We start from the raw sequence: 21,624 nt of genomic DNA, 5'->3' as shown, positions 1-21,624 counted from the left end.
TCTTTCTTTTTAGTTTTGAGAATTAAAATTATTAAAATATGCATAATCTTATTTGTGCACTAAAACTCGTTACACATGTACCAACTCAGACAAAAGTAGGCATATATATATTTAAATAAGATAAATTTATTACCATTTAATAAAAAGTTAAAGAAGTTATTTCAGGAAATCTAAATTAAATATTTGCAGTTTTGTTGTGCGGCATAACTTTAAAGATCTTTTTCAATACAAGAGGTAATTATATCTTATTAAATTTTTACTGAAAAAATATTTTTATATAATTCTTTCATAATTTAATAATTTAAAAACCATTTAATATTAATATTCTTTTATGAGTTTCATATATTAAATTTATAATTGAAATGTCATAAAGTGTTTATGACTTATAAAGCAGCAAAAAAAATTTGATCGAAAGTTACCGTAAAAAATATAACGGAAAATGTTTATTGGTGAATATTATTTAAAAAAAAAAACACGGGTTGTTTTGGTGGGCCAGGAAAAGAAAAGAAACAAAAATTCCGAAATATGCGCGGGTCTCAGTGGCTTTAAACTCAAGTTGCTTTGTTCTGGATGAAGCCTGAGACGACAGAAAATCCCTCGGATGTTTGATTCTCGTACTCACAACATAAATCTTATCGTCATGCTCTCGAGAAATTCCTGCTAACCATAGTCCACACCAACAAGCAACAAAATCCACCACCGGTTATCTCGCCATCAATTACCTTCTTCTCCGGTTACTCACCCACCACCAATACCTATTATCATTCTATTCTTTATCTTTTATCTCTCAAATTTCTCACACATCGTCCAATCAGCTCCCCCTGGTACGCTGTAGAATCAACCAAACGTATTTTCGACAATCACTGTTATTGATTGATTAATTAATTAATTAATTGTTATGTGAAGTTTCTTTATTCGATTAGGATTTGGAAGTGGGAAAAGGGAGAGATGAAATTCGGGTGTGCATTCAGAGAGTACCTGCAGGAGGAGCGGGAGTGGTTCTTGGGCGAGAAATGTGCTCACGTTGAATACAGCAGGTTGAAGAAAGTGTTGAAGACTTGCAAGAAAGACACCTCTTCAGACAAGGACCTGTTGTGTCAGTGTCAGTCTTGCCCATGTAAGTGTTTCTTTTGGTTTTGAGAATCGCAAGTTCTTCGTTTTTTCGTGAGTTGTCTATTGTCATGTGAAACACACTTGTTTTGGCGTCATGTTAGGTCACCAGGTAGGGCACATGCGTATGTCGTTAACAGGGACCAGATCGAGGGTTGATGTCTTGTTGGGGCTGTGGAAAATTTAACACATTAGATCTTTAGGTTAAGGAATAAAAAGTGAGTGGATATTTCATGTTTTTCCTGTTTTCTCAAGATCCAAGAACAAGAGATACTACCGGCTTTAACTTTTTATAAGGAGAATAATTTCTAAAAAATAGGGGTGGCTGTGGGAGAGTGTTAATGCTGTCAATGGTTTGTTTATAAGGTTGAAAGTTGCTTTCATTATGATGGTGGAAGAAATGTTAGCAACACTCTCTGTTGTTCTGTTTGTTTCTAGTACACTATTTACAATTGGCTAAAATTAGTTGAAAATCACCAATTTGTATGGGTTTAAAATCCCTAATCAACAAACCCCATTCTTGATTTTGTAGTTTTTAATGAGAGCATTATAAAATAGGAGAAAGTTTGCTTGAAGAGTATGTTGGAGAATGTGTTGTTGACCCTCCTCTAATGTTTATTGTGCTCTTCTAATATTTTGAGTGAAAATTTTTACTTATATTCTTTGCAATTGATCAGAGCGTAGGTTATTTTGCAACTAGATTTAGAGCTTGATATAGTTAAAATACTCATTGATTATTTTGATGTTTCTTTCAATTTAACTGAACTGTATTACTTTCTGTAGTCTAATTATGAACATTTTTGTTTTCCACTTAGTATGTGACCAACAGTTCTTCTCTGAGTTGATGAAGGAAGCATCAGATGTGGTGGGGTACTTTAGTTCAAGAGTTCAGCATCTCCTTCATCTTCACATTTCTACAGGAATACACAGATATGTATTGCGTTTGCGCCAGTGCTTTAAAAGTGATAGGCAAACCCTTACTCAAGAAGGGAGGATTCTAATTGAGTACATTGCTATGAATGCTATTGCGATGAGGAAAATACTTAAGAAATATGATAAAGTATGCAACATCTGAGATGATTGTCTAATGTTAACTCTTTTCATTTATACTTCTCTGGTTTAGTTTTTGGGTTCACTCTATCCTTTACTATTTGGCGTCAGGTACACAGCTCTGTTAATGGGGAGAACTTCAAATCTAGGATGCACGCTCAACACATTGAACTTTTGCACTCTCCTTGGATAATTGAATTGGGTGCTTTTTATCTGAATTCTACTGGACTTGATAGTTGTGAGCTTGACGGAGTCTATGGTCACTTTTCTTGTGATCTAAACATAAATAAAGATGTAATGACATTGGTTCTTCCCGATTCTATTAAGCTCGAGTATTCTCTAACTTGTGCAATTTGTCTGGTAAGTTCCTAATTGTATGCTACACTAGAAAATAAAGGAAAATCTCTCTCTCTCTCTCTCTCTCACACACACACACGCACATATCAGTATTTCTTATAAATGTTTGGATCGTGATGATAGGATCTTGTTTTCAACCCTTATGCTTTGAGTTGTGGTCATATCTTCTGTAAGTCATGTGCTTGCTCAGCTGCCTCTGTGATGATTTTTCAAGGCCTTAAAGCTGCCAGTCCAGAGTCGAAGTGTCCTATATGCAGAGAGGTGTGTATTTTTTCCTCAGCATTGATATATCGGATTAAAAAAAATAAAACTCATGACAGTTGCTATCACGATTGGTAAAGAATCAAAGACAGCATAGAAGTCAATGGTGCAATTATGCAGCTTGATAGGTGTCAATTTGGTGAAGGTTCTTTATGGACCTTGCTTTCCTTTTCTAAATAACTGTATTGATAGGTTTTTCAAACTCTTAAATATCTTCATTTTAAGAGTATCTGACTATAAGATAAGTAGATGCGTTGTAGCCTATCTTGGATAACATTGATCCAGCAAATTCTATTCTCTGTCTTCTCAAAACATAGAATATTTCCACTTTTTCCCTTATGCAGAAAGCGATGGCTTCCTTATGACAAAAGTATAGTGATTATGTCATTTATCCTATTCCTTGGAGCTTTAAAGCATATTCTGATTTGCTTTATATTTTAAAATTTTCAATTATGAAAAGTTGCTTTTGTAAAGGCTCTTCTTAATACAGGTTGGCGTTTATTCTAAGGCTGTGCGTATGGTAGAACTTGATCTACTTATGAAAAGAAGGTATTAGATGGTAACATTATCTTTCTTATTCTTATGTGAATAAAGGGCATCGCATTGATATTCAAGAATTTTTTGGCAGGTGCAAAGATTACTGGAGAGAGAGACTAGCTAGTGAACGAGTTGACACAGTGAAGCAATCCAAGGAATACTGGAATTTACAGTCCACATATGCAATTGGATTTCGCTAGGCTTTTATACTAGAGCAATGGAAACATCTGAGTAGAATACTGTTTGCAGAGACAGAAATCCCTGGAAGAATTACATGACTTTGAGTTTGCGCTTTTGACTGAACTGTTAGGTGAGGTAGGATTTATTTAGTTAGTTCCTAATGCCTTAGCCATTAGCCTGAAGATGGAAAAAGCAAATAAAGACAAAGACGCATTTCCTGACGGAAGAATAGAAGAATTTCTAGATGAAAAGGGAGACGATTTCTGATTTGATATTTTTTGGTACAGATTTAATTTGACACATCATTTTGCTTCATTGGTGGGAAAAAATATTGGCTTCAATAGGGCCATTTACTTAATAAGTAGGGTAACCAAAGATAATGATACTTTGACAATATTTTTTTGACAACATTTTAACATCTTCTATGTGTCATTATGTGATTGGTCCATATTGGTGTTTATGATTATTATTATTGATTGTGGAGTAATTTTGGACCAACCACAAAATGACACGTAAATGATGTTAAAATGTTGTCAAAATATCATTATCCTATGTTGAATAACTGGCTCAATATGATCGTGACTTAACCTGGATACAACTTGGGTCTAACTAGACCAACTTGTCAGAATTCAATTCAATTTTGTCCATCTTGAGGCATGATCACCTTGAATAGACATGGTTTCTGACCAACTCAACCTTAGTTATACTAAATTTAAATTTTGATTGAATAAATTTTTTCGTATGTATAAAGATTTTTAGGTTTTTTTTCATTTTTGTTTTCAAAAGATATTTTACTTTTGAAGTTGACTCATGGGATCCTGTTGTATTTCTAATTTCACAAAATACCTTTATATTAGATTTTTTTCATCTAATTTTGAAATTTGATATTTTTTTCATGAAATTCGTTGAATGATTTTTTCTTATTGAGTTTTGAAATTCGATAAATAAATTTTTTTATCAGATTTAAATCTGATTTAGGATTTTTCAAAGATTTTTATCGTTTTCAAATTCGATGAAGAAAAAAAACTTCCACTGGATTTTAAAATCCAATGAAATATGAAGACTTTTTTAAATTATAGAAGACAATCTTTTATATATATTAATTTTTTTAAAATAAAATATAGTGTAAATTTTGTATTTAATACAAATTATTTAAATCGTGATTCATTACTTTGGTTTCTATCAAATTTTAATTTCTCAAATTCATGTAATTGTCTTTTTTAGTTCTTAAAAATATTTGCAAAGATTAATCTTCCGAATAACATAATTATTTTTGTAATCTATAAAAGTTAGTTTTAAGGAAAATAATGTGGGTGTTACTCCCTCCACCACCACAACTTGTTTCCTCCACCACCTCATTCCCCTTTTACCCTTTTCTTTATTTTTTAATTCCTATTTTACCCTTATTAAAATTTTAGGGTTAATATTATTTAAAATCTCACGTACATTCATTCTCTTTATCATTCTTCCCTCTTTCTCTTTATTATTTTTCCCAGGTTGTCTCTTACGTCCCACTATTTTTGGGTTGTCTCTCATGTTCCACTTCTTCTTCTCTTTTATAGAATTGTAACGTGAGAGTGTGATTCTCTTTATCATTCTTCCCTCTTTCTCTTTATTATTTTTCCCAGGTTGTCTCTTACGTCCCACTATTTTTGGGTTGTCTCTCATGTTCCACTTCTTCTTCTCTTTTATAGAATTGTAACGTGAGAGTGTGGTGGACTTTGTGTTTAGTAAAATTGAAAGTGGAGAAAGCAATTCATCTTCAGCCGTGACTGTGGTGGTGCTTCAAGGTGCTGGTTCAAAGGCGTGGGAGGACGTGAAGGTGCGTAATAAAACCCTAAAATATAAACCGTATAATCTTTAAACGAATGTGCGCATCCGTCAACGGATGTTGACATTTTTGTTTTCCCTTAAACGGATGTTGACATCCGTTTTCCCTTAAAGGGATGTTGACATCCGTTTTCCCTTAAACGGATGTTGACATCCGTTTAAAGATTACGGTTCTATTAATTTTGAAGATACTTAAATAATATAATTTATATTTTTTGATATATTATTTTTGAATATATTTTGATGTATTTTAATAATGTATTTTTGAGGATCTTTATTCTTATTAGTATATATTTAGATTTTTTTTATTTTGCACGTTATATATAGTTAGGATTTTTGTATAATATATATTTTTATATACGACTTTAATAATTTTATAATTATATAAAAATTTATTTATTAGTTTAATTATAAAAGTAAATAATTAGGATTAAAAAGGAAAAAAGTTATTTTTGTAATTATAAAAGGTTAGTTTTGTAATTCAAAAAATATGTAATAGAATTGGGGAGATGGAGGGAGAAAATGTGGTGGTAGAGGAAGTAACACCCAAATATGTTGGGTTCCTTTTGTCCGAATATTGTCTTTTATGAAATAAATAAAAGACACGTCATCAATTATCATCTATTATTAATTAATTCACCCTAAAATAACATTAGTATTTTGCGTATATTTGTCCATAAGATTATGAGTTTTTATCTCTTAAAAGAAATAAAATAGATTCGATAGTGAAAATGTAGATTGGTTTTAATGATTGATTTTTTTTTTAAATTAGTAATTGTGTTTTTTGGACGGCTCGTAATTTTATTAACTATAAATATATTAATTTATCAATTTAAAATTTAAATTTGAACTCATGAAAATGAGTTTATGTGAAATGATTTTTTAAATTTCTTTAAAAAATTATATGTTTGTTTATGTGAAATGATTTTTTAAATTTCTTTAAAAAATTATATGTTTAGTTTGACTTGGATGAAGCATAACTTGAATGTGAAATTTCTTAGTTGGACCTATATTAATGTTTACCAATGTTAGCTTTGATTTGATTCAAGTTCAACTTGACATTAGTCATCCTAAATTTAAATTTTGATTGAATAAATTTTTTTACATATATAAAGACGTTTTAAGTTTTTGTTTTTTTTCATTTTTGTTTTTAAAAGGTATTTTACTTTAAAAGTTCACTTATGGGATGGTACTAGTCAATAGACTTTTTGTTGACATCTTAATTTTCAAAACTTTATTTGTTTTTTTCATCTTGTGGTCTTCTATCCTTTTCATCATACACTCCCGATAATTTTATGTTTTATTTTTAATTTCAAAAATTAATTTTAGGTTACAGCTTTTTCATCGAATTTTGAAATTTGATATTTTTTTCACGGAATTTTGAAATTTGATGAATGTTTTTTTTATTGAATTTATTCGATAAAGAATTTTTTCTTTATCAAATTTCAAAATTTGATGGAGAATTTTTCAAAGATTTTCACTGTTTTCAAAATTTGATGCATCAGAATTCCAAATTCAATGAAACACAAAAATTAAGTGTAGAGTTTTTTGAATTGTAGAAAAAAATTTGGAGATGAAGAATGAAATGATTGGAGACGTAACCCTCAATTAAAACTTAACTAAATGTTAGATTTATGTATATTTAAAATTGAGAAATGTGTTTCTCTAAAATTATATATATCAAATTTTTTTAAGAAAATACAGTGTAAGTTTTGTATCTAATAATATTTAAGTAAGAAAATTTATATACAAGTTGTTTCATTAAAAAAAAAATTTAAATCGTGATTCATTACTTCCGTTTGTATGAAATTTTAATTTTAATTTCTCAAATTCATGTAATTGTCTCTTCCCAATAACATAATTATGTTTTGTAATCTACAAAAGTTAGTTGTAAGAAAAACGATGCTGGGTTCCTTTTGTCCAAATAATGTTGTTTATGAAACAAATATAAGACAGGCCATCAATTATCACCTATTATTAATTATTTCACTCTAAAATAACATTAGTATTGAACATGAAAGTTATTTTCTTTTATAAATTCTTATATAATGTTAATGTTTAATAGGAAAATGTTACGAGTTTGGTTTCTCACCAAGGATAATAGTTGAGTCAGTTAGAGAATGTAAAATATTATATACTTTTTTTTTCGTAGATTTGTCCAGAAGATTATGAGTTTTTGTCTCTTATAAGAAGTAAAATAGATAGTGAAAATGTACATTGATTTTAATGATTGATTTTTTTTAAGATTAATAATTCCGTTTTTTTGGACGGCTGAGTATAATTTAAAATTTAAGTTTGAATTAATGAAAATGAGTTTATGTGAAACAATTTTTTAAATTTCTTTAAAAAATAATATGTTTGTTTTGATTTGGATTAAGCATAACTTGAACACGAAATTTTTCAGTTGGATCTGTATGGATGTTTACCAATTTGAGATGATGTTAGCTTTGACTTGATTCAAGTTCAACTTTCGTTATACTAAATTAAAAATTTTATTGAATAAATTTTTTCATATGTATAAAGACGATTTTAAGTTTTTTTTTTAACTTTTGTTTTTAAAACTTATTTTGCTTTAAAAGTTGACTCATGGGATGGTCCTGGTCAATAAAGCTTTTGTTGACATCTTAATTTTATAAACTTTATTTATTTTTTTTATCTTGTGGGTCTTTTATCCTTTTCATCGTACACTTCTAAAAATTTTATGTTGTATTTCTAATTTCAAAAAATAACTTAAGGTTACAGTTTTTTCATGAAATTTTGAAATTTATTGAATGATTTTTTCTTTATTGAATTTTGAAATTCGATAAATAATTTTTTCTTTATCACATTTTGAAATTGGATTGATGATTTTTCAAAGATTTCCACTGTTTTTCGAAATTCGATGACTTTCTATCGGATTTTCAAATCCAATGAAACATAAAGATTAGTGGAGTTTTTTGAATTGTAGAAAAAAAAAAATTTGGAGATGAAGAATGAAATGATTGGACATGTAACTGTCAATTAAAGTCAAACTCTATGAACTTAACCTATGTATATCTAAAATCGAGAATGGTGTTTCTCTGAAATTATATATATATATATATATATATATATATATATATATATATATATATATATATATATATATATATCAATTTTTTTATAAAGAAAATATAGTGTAAGTTTTGTATCTGGGAATATTTAAGTAAGAAAATTTATATATAAGTTGTTTCATTGAAAAATTATTTAAATCGTGATTCATTAGTTTCGTTTGTATGAAATTTTAATTATAATTTCTCAATTTCATGTAATTGTCTTTTTTAGTTCTTAAAAATATTTGCAAAGATTAATCTTCCCAATAACATAGTTATCTTTTGTAATCTACAAAAGTTAGTTTTAAGAAAAACGATGTTGGGTTCCTTTTGTCCAAATAATGTTGTTTATGAAATAAATAAAAACATGCCATCAATTATCACCTATTATTAATTATTTCACACAAATAACGTTAGTAATTATTTCATACTAAAATAACATTAGTATTGAACATGTAAGTTATTTTTTTTTATAAATTCTTATATAATCATAATGTTTAATAGGAAAATTTTACGAGTTTGGTTTCTGACCAAGGATAATAGTTGAGCCACTTTTTTGGGTAGATTTTTCAAGAAGATTATGAGTTTTTATCTCTTATAAGAAGTAAAATAGATATGGGTTTTAATGATTGATTTCTTTTAAGATTAATAATTACGTTTTTTTGAGGGTTGTTAATTTTATTAACTAAAAATATATTGATTTCTATCATTAACGTGTCATAATTTAAAATTTAAGTTTGAATTAATGAAAATGAGTTTATGTGAAACAATTTTTTAAATTTCTTTAAAAAATTATATGTTTGTTTTGATTTGGATCAATCATAACTTGAACACGAAATTTTTCAGTATCAATGTTTACCAACTTGATGTTAGCTTTGACTTGATAGTTCAATTTAACTTTAGTTATACTAAATTAAAAAAATTATTAGAATAAATTTTTCCATATGTATAAAGACGTTTTTAAGTTTTATTTTTTAATTTTTGTTTTCAAAATGTATTTTGCTTTAAAAGTTGACTCATGGGATGATTATGGTCAATAGAGTTTTTGTTGACATCATAATTTTATAAACTTTATTTGTTTTTTTTATCTTGTGGGTCTTTTATCTTTTTCATTATACACTTCTAATAATTTTATGTTGTATTTCTAATTTCCAAAAATAACTTTAGGTTACAGTTTTTCATCAAATTTTGAAATTTGATATTTTTTCACGGAACTTTAAAATGCGATGAATGATTTTTTTTATTGAATTTTGAAATTCGATATATAAGTTTTTCATTATCAAATTACGAAATCCGATTGAGGATTTTTCAAAGATTTCTACTGTTTTCGAAATTCCATGAAGAGAAAAAACTTTCATTGCATTTCAAAATCCAATTAAACAAAAAAAATGAAGTGTAGAGGTTTTTGAATTATAGAAAACAATTTTTTTGGAGATGAAGAATAAATGATTGGAGGCGTAACCCTCAATTAAAGTGAAAACTTAAATAAATGATAGATTTATGTATATCTAAATTTGAGAATTGTGTTTCTTTAAAATTATATATATCAATTTGTTTTAAAGAAAATATAGTGTAAGTTTTGTATCTAATACTTGGAATATTTAAGTAAGAAAATTTATATATAAGTTGTTTCATTAAAAAATTATTTAAATCGTGATTCATTACTTTCATTTGTATCAAATTTTAATTTTAATTTTTCAAATGCATGTAATTGTCTTTTTTAATCTACAAAAGTTAGTTTTAAGGAAATGATGTTGGTTTCTGTCCAAATACTGTTGTTTATGAAATAAATAAAAGACACAGTAATTAATTATCATCCATTATTAATTAATTCACTCTAAAATAAAATTATTATTGAACAGGTTAATTATTTTTTTTTATAATTTTTTATAGAATCTTAATGTTTAATAGAGAAATGTTATCAATAGAGGTATGGAGGTTGGGTATTCTGGTATTTAAGTTATGCCTTGCTGATTCTTCTCTAACCCCAAGCATGGAAGTAATCCATCTTCCTCACGATGTTAACCACTGCGTGATTTGCATATGGATCAAAGTCAAGACCAATGAGCTCTTTACTCTCCACATGATAAAAAAACCTGAACTGTGTCGAAATCCAACCCGCATAAGTTTGTTTTCTGTAACAAGGATGATATAGTTGACATGTAAAATATTATATTCTTTTTTTGCGTAAATTTGTTTAAAAGATTATTAGTTTTTATCTCTTATAAAAAGTAAAGTAGATTCCATAGTAGAAATGTAGATTGATTTTAATGATTGATTTTTTTTTAAGATTAGTAATTGTGTTTTTTAGACTAAAAATATATTAATTTCTCTAAGTCATGTGTCATAATTTAAAATTTAAATTTGAATTAATAAAAATGAGTTTTTGTGAAATGATTTTTTAAATTTATTTAAATTTGAAGGATACTTTTTTTATTATTAGAGTTCTGACGTTGGATAATAGATTAATGAGAAGTTATCTGCATCTTGAAAAACTACGTCTATGAGTTTTGGTTCAGTTTTTAAAATTAAGTTACCATTAGTAGAAGGAGCCCAGATATAGATCCGATAATGACATTTGAGAAAACAAATTGTCGCTAAAAATTAGGGGAGAGAGGTAGAACCACCCTTATCAGTTGACACCATTCATCAGCATGTCAAATTTCTCGTCATGGTTCTTTCGCTTACGATATTCTTCCTCCAAGCTCTTCTATCGCTACCGCACCCTCCACAATAAATACGCACCCACCGTCTTCAACAACTGCTCTGCCAGGAACGCACGCTCAACTTCTCTGCTTCCTTTCGCGCTCGCTCTTTCCGCTGGATCACTCGCTCTTCATCCACACTTCAGTCCTTCCTTCTGCGACTCCGACAGGTTCTCTTTTCCCAATTATTTTATGCCTCAATTTGAATTCATTGATTATTACTCGTCGTCGATTATGAATTCAGACGACACCTGTGCTGTGAAAACCTAACACGAATTAGTCATATGATATTATGTGTGCTTACTCTCATCCTTTTTTTTAGAGATTGTAGAGTTACGGCCGTAGTTTTTTTTCTTTCAAGGATATGCTACTAGGAACTTCTAAGCATGCATGAACTGATTCTGATACTGCAGTCTGAATACGATAACTGTTATGTTTTTGTAACGATTTAAAGAGTAGTTAGTTGTGAATAGTCTCGATTAATCAAGTAATTGTTTGATCACGGACATGCCGTGTCTTGTAATGGATGTTAGAGGTGTGAATGTCGGGGGCAAAGGTAGCACGCAATACGTTGTTAAGGGATCACAGAAGGAATTTCCGCGGGAGCTTCTCGAGGAGTTGAAGATCATCTGTCAGGTACAGCATATGTTCGCTTATCTTAATATTCTGTAAATGTGCACATAGGAAAGACAGGCTTTCAAATAATTCGGTTGGTTCTAATTTGATGATCAATTATATTTGAAAAATTCTTTTAGTTCTTGCGGTTTCTTGTCTGGTTGTTTAGTTACAACTTACATTCCAATTTGTGAAACTTGGTATGTGTTTTGGAAGGCAGGCTAGTTTTACTTTTTCATTGGTTAGTTGTTAGGTAGCATTCACGAATACTTTTTGTCTGTTTTGGATGAAGTCAAACTAAATGATCAATTGTTTTGGAACTTCTACCTTGTGATTGTCAACCTGCATTGTTATAATGTTTCATTCCTACAGGAAAACATATCAGTTGATTATGACGAAAGGTATATCCATGGAAAGCCACAAAACAGCTTTCACAAGGCTGTTAATATCCCAGATGTGATTGTTTATCCGAGGTGAGACGTACTCTGAATTGAAGCTTTGGCTGAAATTTCTGTTTGCTTCCTCGTTCATCTGATCATTGTTTTTGCAATGTTGCAGTGATTGCATTGTCCTATTAAATTTTAACTATATCACAATTTGTTACTTGCATTGAGAAAGACCTTTGAAGTTTCTATTGCAGTGTTTTCCCAAATATTATAGTTTTGAAGAGACATAAATTATGTTGTTCTTTCTTTCCATTACGATTATCAAAATAAAACTATTGAAAATACTTTCTGCTAAGCTATGCTGATAATCTGTTGTATTTCTCAAGTGGAGTTGTAATATTGTGACAATTATAATATAGTAGGTTATGGTGATCATCAGAGCAATTGGACCTGGTGATATTTTATTAGATGCATTTGTTCTGAATATCATTTTGATATATCATATGCTGATGCAGCCATGATGCTATAATTTTTTGCTCGTGGTGTATTTCTACCTTAAAACAAGTTTTTTTTTCTACATTTGATCTGAATGCTGCTTGAAAACAGACAGTTCATATAACGAGGTTAATTTCTTTATTAAAATAATTTTCTGCACAACACTGGTCAATCTGGATTTTTGAAGATTGGTAAATTGGATCATTTCCATCAGGTCACCGAACCCTTGCAGAACTATATATTTTTGTTTACAAACATTAAGGGCTTTATGTCTAATATGCCATTTTATTAAGAGATTCCAGGACATTTGTTATGTGCAAATGCTTATGTGAGATGTAATGACTTTCTGATGTGTCATATTGTTGATTTCAAATTTTTTATCTAACCTGTCTATCATTTCTTACATACAATTACAATATATCAAAAAGACTTCTTATATTTCTAAATAGTTAATACTTGGACATGGATGAACAATGGAGAGTAGGAGAGGTTTTTAAAATATTGTGGATACATTCTTGTGGTAGAAGTTAAAGCATCCGCGTGTATTTATTTTCTTGCACTGTACTCTTATTTGCAGATCTGAAGAAGAGGTATCTAAGATTGTCAACTTATGTAACATTCATAAGGTTCGAGTTGTTCTAACTCAATAAATGTTGTTTAGCATGTTCTAGGTGATTTCTTTGCCTTAACATTTTATTATAAAGGCATTTGGATCAAACCAAATATCACTTGATCTTGCTTTTTCATCACAATTTCTGTGTTTATTTTTCTCCCTTAAAAAGAAACCTTTATTTCTCCTGTCCCTTCATACTTGAATTATTTCACATTTGGAATTTATTTCTGTTTTCATCATAATGAATTTGGTCCAGTCTACTTTTTTAGGTGTAGTCCTCAAACAAGACTATATCATCCTTCATCAAATACATATGTTTTTCTTTCACCTCATATTGAATCATGAGTTTATCTTCTCTATCTTTGTTGCAACCATATATGTCTATTGTGATAGCCCAGCAATTTTTCTAAGGCATAATGGGTCTCATAGGAACTGCTTCAGCCAATGATCACAATCCAAAGTATAGTTCTTTGTTTTTAGCCATCCAACTAATTCATCAAGATGGTTCCCTTGATTGCACAATGTTTTTCTACTACATTTATCATTACTTGTATTAAAGCATCTGCAAATGGTTTAAACAATGCCATTTGTTTCTTCTAGTAGTATTGAGTTCTTTTATTGCTAAGTTAGACATATTATTTGAACTTACATTATAAAGACCACAAATCCATGCCATGACCACTACCTAATAATTTAAATTTTAAAACGAGCAGTTATATGGCATGCTAGTAGAGTGCCTTTTGATCAATAAAGTTAGTAAAAAATAATGAGTGTGATGTTGAGAAACTGATAGTTGTAATTTAGTTTTTTTTTTTTTTTCTTTTCTATGTTTTATTTAAAATAGCTTTTGGTAACAGGTTCCTATTGTACCATATGGCGGAGCTACATCAATCGAGGGTCACACCTTATCCCCTCATGGAGGGGTTTGCATTGACATGTCATTAATGAAAGTATGTGCATGTTCAATTATGATAGTATAATATCTGCATAATATTGTCAGTAGTATATGAAGATTATGAATTATGAAGTATATATTTGATTCTAATGGACTATGGCAAAACTCTTGTAAGGCCAATTTGGCCCCATGTCTCTGCTTTAGAGTTGCTGAAGACAACTTGTCTTTTATATGTTTGAGATTAAATCAGGCATAATAGACTTGTAGAAAGTTGAAGACACCTTTATTGGCTTGGAATGGGTGTTAAATCCCTAGTTTTCCATTTTTACGTTCCCCTTTTTTTTTTCTCATTGTGTTTCTGGAAGAAGTCTTTTTCTTCCTTTTCTATTTCATTCTCATCCTTCATGAAAAATTCTACTCCTATGAACAAATAAGACGTCCTTTGTTGGAATTGAGCATGTTCTTTTTGATGCACTTACCCGACCATTGTCCTTAAGGTAAAATACAGAGTATGAATTTTTTATTGTACCTGCCTGTGGAGTTGTCTTCAGTCTGCAAAACAGGAAGCAATTTTACACACTTGTAATTAGTTTTAAGATGTATTTTTCCCCTCTGAAACAAAAGTTAAGGTTTGTATTGAATTGATCTCAGATGTATTCTTATTTTGTTGCCTTTAGGGTAGAGTTGAGAGCTCATAGAGGTTATATGCTTTTTCTTTGTGGCCTAAATATCTTCTTGCCATATCATAGTTTTTGTCAGAGATGCTATGTAAAACCATTTATGTGCACTCACCTAATAGCTTAAAACTTTTGGGATTTTGGGTTCAAGACAATCTGTATTGTTACTTATTTTCAAATGTTACTTTTTTATGCTTCCTTTTCTGTAAAATTTAGGAATTATATTTGTCAACCCATGGAATACATAGTTTTAATGTTGTGCTGAACTATAATATGCATTGAGCATTACCATTGTAGAATGCTAGATGCTTTTCTACGAACACATTAATCAATGCATTATTGTTTAATTGTTATTACAAATTATGAAAATACTTTTGGTATCGTCATCCCAAAACTCTAAAGCCATTATGTTGCATCTATTTCTTGCTATAGTTAATTGAATTTGGAGTACAGAAGTTTCTGTTAGAGTCAACAACTGTATATTTTTTTGATGATTATTGTATTGTCATTAGATTGTTTATTGTGCTTGCACCTTTATGTAGACAGTACGCTTAATCATGTATTTACACATGCAGAATACAGAATATAATCATGTGTGCATATAGGTACTGAATGGGATGCAAATAAGTGAACTTCACTTTAGCTGTTATACTTACACTGTTTAGTGGTATAATCTAGACTGTGAAAGCATTACATGTTGATGACATGGATGTTGTTGTTGAGCCTGGCATTGGATGGATGGAGCTTAATGAGTACTTGGAACCTTATGGACTATTTTTTCCACTTGATCCAGGTCAGTTAGTTCTCTGATAGCTAAAGGTCAAAGAGGCTTAATATTTTAAGTTAAATTTTTATTTGTTACAAGCAGGTCCTGGTGCTAGCATTGGAGGCATGTGTGCTACACGTTGCTCTGGTTCATTAGCTGTGAGGTAGTGACTCTGATATATATTATCATGTCATTGGCACACACTAGCACATGCTGGTTTAAATGTCCTGGTTGTTGCCACTCGTCTGCTTGTAAGGTCAAATATTTGGTTTGAAGTTCTTTTACTCGAGGTTTGTTGCTTAAGATAATTGTTGGAAGTCCCACATCGACTAGAGATAAGGTTAAATTATAATATATAAGTGGTGCAAACCTCACCTTACAAGCCGGTTTTGTGGGGTTAAGTTAGGCTTAAACCCACTTTCTAATACTCTCTATTTGTAATAATATAATTCTCCTAAAAAGGGAAATAGGGAAACTAGGAAAGTAAAATAAAATAAAAAATTATATATCTATTTCCTCTAATTAGGAAGATTCTAAAGATATTATCTCAAATTACAACAATAACTAAGCTTAATGTTGATGCAATTCCATCGTAATTCAACATTTCCTGATCTTATGAAAACCATTAAAAGAAGCTATAAAAATGTTCCATCGTACTGAGGTTAATGGTCCCCCTTAAAAATTTGCAGGTATGGAACTATGCGTGATAATGTTATCAGTCTAAAGGTTTGTTAATCCCAATTTTTGATCTCTAATGTATTGATGTGATGCTGTATTTATTGTACTATGTGTATTCCAGGTGGTTCTTGCCAATGGAGACATTGTGAAGACTGCATCACGTGCCAGGAAGAGTGCTGCAGGGTTTGTTTTATTTTTTTCACTTTAGCTATTAATTCATTTCACTTATAATTTTTCCTCTTTGGCGTGCTTTCGAAGAGGTTGGGTAGTATGATTGAACTACGAAGAAAATATTTCGCAAACTATCAACAATACAATAAATTCACCAAGACACTTCTCTACAGCATTTATCCTTCTTGGATATGATATTTAACATCCTTAACAGTCCCTCTGTCGATTATGATGACTTTTCTAGTATTTGATGACACAATCAATAAATTTTGTCTGATGTTCTCAATTGAAATGCTCGGTCTCCAAAGCAATTCCTTGCAACTCCAACTCTAGCACCCATCCTTCAAACAATGTCATTAGCAAAACAATTCGCCAACACACTTCATCTTGAATTTGCTTTGTAAATTTGTTCACTAGGAATCAGAAAATCTGCAGAGTTAAATGTCAAACCTGGATATAAACTTGAAAAATATTCACTTATACCATCATTTGTCCAAACATTTATTACTGCTTCAACTTTTATAATTTGGGTTTAAGGTTTAACTTAATCTCAGAAATAGCTTGTAAGATGTAGAATATCCAAGCCTTATAATGATTACATTGATCATATCATCAGGCGGTGTGAGATCCTAAAATCTGCAAACATATCCTTTCTCTCATGGATGCAAGCAACACAACTCCCTTGCATTACATAGCAAAATTCTTCAAAGAATCCCTCTTGGAACTGATGTAATAGCAAGCTAAGCTACTGAATTTTTTGTTCAAACTATATATTGTAGGTATGACTTGACCCGCTTGATGATTGGAAGTGAAGGAACACTTGGTCTTATAACAGAAGTAACCCTGCGGCTTCAGAAAATTCCTCAGCATTCAGTGGTACAATGATTAAATTGATCCTTTTCTCAAATTTGATATGGTCCATTGAACTTTGTTATTGTGATGAACATACTAAATTGTATATTGCATTCTCTTTTTAATGTTGGTTTTGATCCTTGACATGTGTCAATGCAAGCTGTGTGTTCTAAATTCTAAATTTGGATAGTAATGTTGTGTTTCTAGTTTCTATCCTGGAATGTTTTTAATTTACAAACAGCATCACATTATAAAGTTGTGCAACATCCAATATTTAGACGTCTCTCCCCCCTACCCCCACTATAGGTTCCTCTGAAAATTGCTTTACCTTTTCCACTGCCTTGTGTTTCTTCCTCCTGCAATTTTCATACATGGCCAATCCAAGCTCCTGGTAGAGTACACGTTCACTCTTTCCATTTTTTCACTTATTATCTGTTGGTACTGGCCTATTGTATTTCATAAACTTTTGGAATTGGCAATTAGAGATATAAAAACACAAAGACAGTATATTTGAACAATCTTGTCATATGACCCCATAGGGTGAAAAATGCTTTTGAACCATGGTTCTTTATTTTCACTGCCGGTGACTTTTTATTTATATGGTGCATGAGGGGATATTTATGCAAATAACTTATATATGTTTTATTCTGCCAGAATACATTTGTATTTGTTTAGAATCATATGGGTTATTTGACTAATCAAAATGCACAGGTTGCAATGTGCAATTTTCCTTCTGTGAAGGATGCAGCAGATGTTGCTATTGCCACAATGAGGTCTGGTGTACAGGTAGGATTCTGAATTTGAATATCAATATTTCTGTCTATCCAATTACAAGTTGCTGTTTATGGGGGTTAGGTGTCAAGGGTAGAGCTATTGGATGAAGTTCAAGTGAAAGCTATCAACATTGCTAATGGGAAAAATTTGCCTGAAAGTCCAACTTTAATGTTTGAATTTATAGGAACAGGTTAGTCCTTTCAAATTCTTCTTATTGGTGTAACTTCAAATTGTTGTTTAGCATAGAATATATTTTCTGAATATATTAAAATATCATAGATCAAAAAATTCATAGCATTTCAAATCACATTCTTGAAATGTATGAGAAAGTTCAGAATTTTCTTGGAAGATTTGATAATGTTAGGATCCAATTGCAAGGTATGAGATTTTACTCCCACCTAGGAAGTATGGGATTCTAATATGAGTTTCATATGGCCTTGGGTTCTTCCACCATAATTGGCTTAGTGTAAAATATCAGGGGCAAAACAAATCTTGTAGCATGATAATTTTAATAGTATGACAGTATGAAACAGAAAAAAGTCGAAAGTTGTCTATGGAATAAGCTAATTACATTATTCACGTCAACAATAATGTAGTGTCCTTTAAATTGGACGCTCTACACTTTCATAAATGTAATACCTAACTTAGTATGTGTGTATATATATATTCTTCAGAGGCATATGCACGTGAGCAAACACAAATTGTTCGGAAAATTGTTTCTGAGCACAATGGCTCAGATTTTGTATTTGCAGAAGAACCTGAAGCAAAAAAAGAACTTTGGAAGGTAGTAGTTTATTCCTTTATTATGCTTAGCTTCCTCCACCTCCATCCCCTGAAACCCAATGTTTGTGCAAATCCATCCACAGCTAGCAAACTTAGTTTTTGTATAGCGTCTTTTGAAGTTATACTCTTTATACTGTCTTGTACACTGAAGCTGACCTCACTATCAATTAGTCAGTATTACTATTTACTTGTACATCTAGGTTAATATCCTCTGTTCTGTTGCAGGTAAGGAAAGAGGCACTCTGGGCTTGCTTTGCAATGGAACCTAATCTGGAGGCAATGATTTCAGTGAGTTAGTAATGAAATATTATACATTTTAATTTATTTTTCACACTGTTTAATTATATGGTAGTTGATAGGAAACTAACTAAAGAGTTTCGTACTATAAAAAATATATACTTTGATCTGATTTCTAGTAAAGATATACATATCAAACCTAGCTAATGTGGATCTAAGTGCACGTGCTTATTGTTGATGGGGAAATAGAATGACAGCAATTTTTTTTCTTTCTTAAAATGATTTTTTATAAGATTTAGCTGAGCTGCCTTGCCTCTCTGTAATCTTCATGTTAGTCCCAAGGTCTGATGAATAAAATGCTTTTGTGAAGACCTGATAGAGAAGCATGTGAAGTGAAGCTCTTTTTAAATTTGCATTTGAATATATTCCGATTTTCCAAGTTTTTTGAATGAGAAGAGTTCCAACTGTTCTAGACTTCCAATTGCATTTATGTTTTTCTGAGGACCTTTTTTTTTCTTGTTTGGGGGGGTGGTAATTTAACTCCCGCAGGATGTATGTGTTCCTTTATCTCACCTTGGTGATTTAATTTCAAGGTCTAAAAAGGAGCTGGATGCATCACCACTAGTTTGGTAAGTCTGGTCATGATCAGGGTTATTTGATTCTGGATACTGGACTTAAATTCTATTGGTCATAATTCATGTTACCTGATGATTGTGGATGATCAAATAGACTAATGATCAATGCGTGTATGTATTGTGTCCCTTGCCAGCACAGTAATCGCTCATGCCGGTGATGGTAATTTCCACACGGTTATTCTATTTGATCCTAGCCAAGAAGAACATCGACGGGAGGCAGAGAGACTCAACCAATTTATGGTTCATGCTGCCTTGTCATTGGAAGGTATTATCATTAACTTGTTGACTCTTGCTGTTGCCTGTTAGTCTGGTATTTCAGGTGCTTTTTAATATTCTGTGTTTTTCTTCTAAAAATCATAAAGTCAGTAAAGCCGTTGTAATTTTGAAATTCGCTTATGGTTATTCCAAACAGGAACTTGTACTGGTGAACACGGTGTTGGCACTGGAAAAATGAAGGTACTGCACTAGTGATTCTAATAAATCTTAAAAACAATATGTTGTGTTTAGGCTATTAGCTTTAGAAAACAATCTTTGACAGTAATCTGCCTCCTCGGCTGCAGAATGTCTTGTTTTATATTAAGATCAACAAGAAATAAGACGATCATGTTTTACGCCGTGGTTGTTATTAATAATCATAATTTACATAGAAAGATTGTCGGCAGACGACCATGTTTTGATGGTTTATGGTTCTTTAAGAACGTATTTTATTTTCAAATGCAGTATTCGATAAATTTTATAATTATAAGTTTGGCGTGTACTTCATGCAGTATCTTGAAGAAGAACTCGGAGTGGAAGCATTGAGGACAATGAAAAAAATAAAATCAGTCCTAGATCCCAACAATATCATGAATCCAGGAAAGCTAATTCCTCCCCATGTTTGTTTCTAGTAGTACCGTCCCTCCAGAAGTAAGTTCGCAGTACACTGTCATGGATAAATTTTCAAAATCAACGTATTGCTGCTTCTATCATCAAGCCATGTCCGTAGAATGTATTTTTTACCATATAAGGCCATGCTGCTCCCCGTTATTTTCTGGCCATTTTTGGAGTTTCTGGCCTCGCGTATCTCAGTAACTCTATGTAAGATGCTTAATAATACTCCCTCTTCTCATTTCAAATCATATGATATATATGGTTTTAACTTGTTGAGGAGTTGTTCCCTATACCTACCGAGAAAGGAACCACACAGTCATTGTCCCCTTTCCATTGACACAACTTCATTTTTTTCACAAATGAAATGAAGTCAAATTTAAATTTAATTCGTATATTTTTCTCTCCTTTGAGCAGTGATTTTTAATGACCATTTGTTTGAATGAGATGATGAAAAATAAGGGAGTGGGAAAATGAAAGAAAGAGAAATAAAGGGGAAATGAGATTTTTTGAATTTGATGAAAAAGAGTTGAAATAGATGAGAAATGAGTGAAAAGTTTCTCAATTTAGGTAAATGATTTGGATAAATAAAAATGAGTTGGTAGAAGTTATATAATTACTATAATACGCACGTGACATATTACACTTTTTAAATGATTTGGCATCGCTATTGTGAATGATTTTATGTGCAAGAAACAGAACTATTTACATGTATATAAAAAAGTCAAAAGTTTTAATCAGGGTAAAGAACTCAAGCGGGTTTTGTTTCTATCATCCGAGCAATATCAAATAGATGTAATTCACTTCTAAGCTTATTTTTTACTTCAAATCTCATCTTTACGGCCACGCAAAAAGAAAATGGCAAAAGAAAGAACTTCCCATTGTACATAATTCACTGACTCGTTTTATAATTAAAAATTAAAATAAAAATAGTTTTAAAAATACTTTTTTGTATTATCTAACATTTATATATTAAGTTTTAATTATTATCTGTAATAAAATAATTTAACATATAGATAATATTCTTTTTAATTTAACCAATTAAAGATGTTAATTAATTAATTAAAAAATAATAAAAT

General features: G+C 30.6%; 2 protein-coding genes across 5 annotated transcripts; both read left to right on the top strand.

Annotated features, from left to right (window-relative positions):
- Nucleotides 1–551: 551 nt before the first annotated feature.
- LOC124828313 (SPX (SYG1/Pho81/XPR1) domain-containing protein / zinc finger (C3HC4-type RING finger) protein-like protein) lies at nucleotides 552–3,810 on the top strand. 2 transcript variants are annotated; one of them, XM_047301574.2, is made up of 7 exons: nucleotides 552–824; nucleotides 924–1,117; nucleotides 1,926–2,170; nucleotides 2,272–2,520; nucleotides 2,641–2,778; nucleotides 3,269–3,327; nucleotides 3,407–3,810. In XM_047301574.2, exons 2-7 carry the CDS (start codon nucleotides 949–951, stop codon nucleotides 3,513–3,515), a joined length of 969 nt encoding a protein of 322 aa, XP_047157530.1. In that variant the 5' UTR covers nucleotides 552–824; nucleotides 924–948; the 3' UTR covers nucleotides 3,516–3,810. The 2 variants fall into 2 exon arrangements, with proteins under 2 accessions (XP_047157530.1, XP_047157529.1); XM_047301573.2 differs by having other exon boundaries at nucleotides 553–824; nucleotides 907–1,117.
- Nucleotides 3,811–10,946: 7,136 nt separating this feature from the next.
- LOC124828312 (FAD-linked oxidases family protein) lies at nucleotides 10,947–20,934 on the top strand. Of its 3 annotated transcripts, XM_047301572.2 has the most exons (18): nucleotides 10,956–11,271; nucleotides 11,635–11,737; nucleotides 12,089–12,189; nucleotides 13,175–13,223; nucleotides 14,068–14,160; nucleotides 15,461–15,575; nucleotides 15,651–15,711; nucleotides 16,238–16,274; nucleotides 16,348–16,409; nucleotides 17,177–17,273; nucleotides 17,961–18,035; nucleotides 18,105–18,213; nucleotides 18,698–18,807; nucleotides 19,032–19,094; nucleotides 19,593–19,672; nucleotides 19,813–19,943; nucleotides 20,091–20,134; nucleotides 20,446–20,934. In XM_047301572.2, the coding sequence occupies exons 1-18, from the start codon at nucleotides 11,051–11,053 to the stop codon at nucleotides 20,563–20,565; spliced, it is 1,671 nt and encodes a 556-aa protein (XP_047157528.2). In that variant the 5' UTR covers nucleotides 10,956–11,050; the 3' UTR covers nucleotides 20,566–20,934. The 3 variants fall into 3 exon arrangements, 2 of the variants coding, with proteins under 2 accessions (XP_047157528.2, XP_087972308.1); XR_015786848.1 differs by lacking the exon at nucleotides 20,446–20,934 and having other exon boundaries at nucleotides 10,947–11,271; nucleotides 19,818–19,943; XM_088116182.1 differs by lacking the exon at nucleotides 14,068–14,160.
- Nucleotides 20,935–21,624: the final 690 nt, after the last annotated feature.

Source organism: Vigna umbellata, chromosome 5 (genome assembly GCF_029865625.1).
Source record: "Vigna umbellata cultivar VRB3 chromosome 5, Vumbellata_1.0, whole genome shotgun sequence".
Classification (NCBI taxonomy): domain Eukaryota; kingdom Viridiplantae; phylum Streptophyta; class Magnoliopsida; order Fabales; family Fabaceae; genus Vigna; species Vigna umbellata.
The sequence above is the reverse complement of the archived record's forward strand: the minus strand, read 5'-3'. Positions and strand labels throughout refer to the sequence as shown.

What these genes read in the sequence shown, in the direction of transcription:
- LOC124828313 (XM_047301574.2), top strand. Translation starts at nt 949, where the DNA reads ATGAAATTCGGGTGTGCATTCAGAGAGTACCTGCAGGAGGAGCGGGAG. An exon ending in TACTTAAGAAATATGATAAA is followed by an intron (nt 2,171 to 2,271) that starts GTATGCAACATC and finishes ATTTGGCGTCAG; the next exon opens with GTACACAGCTCTGTTAATGG. An exon ending in GATCTACTTATGAAAAGAAG is followed by an intron (nt 3,328 to 3,406) that starts GTATTAGATGGT and finishes ATTTTTTGGCAG; the next exon opens with GTGCAAAGATTACTGGAGAG.
- LOC124828312 (XM_047301572.2), top strand. Translation starts at nt 11,051, where the DNA reads ATGTCAAATTTCTCGTCATGGTTCTTTCGCTTACGATATTCTTCCTCC. An exon ending in TTGACATGTCATTAATGAAA is followed by an intron (nt 14,161 to 15,460) that starts GTATGTGCATGT and finishes GGTATAATCTAG; the next exon opens with ACTGTGAAAGCATTACATGT. An exon ending in GATGCATCACCACTAGTTTG is followed by an intron (nt 19,673 to 19,812) that starts GTAAGTCTGGTC and finishes GTCCCTTGCCAG; the next exon opens with CACAGTAATCGCTCATGCCG.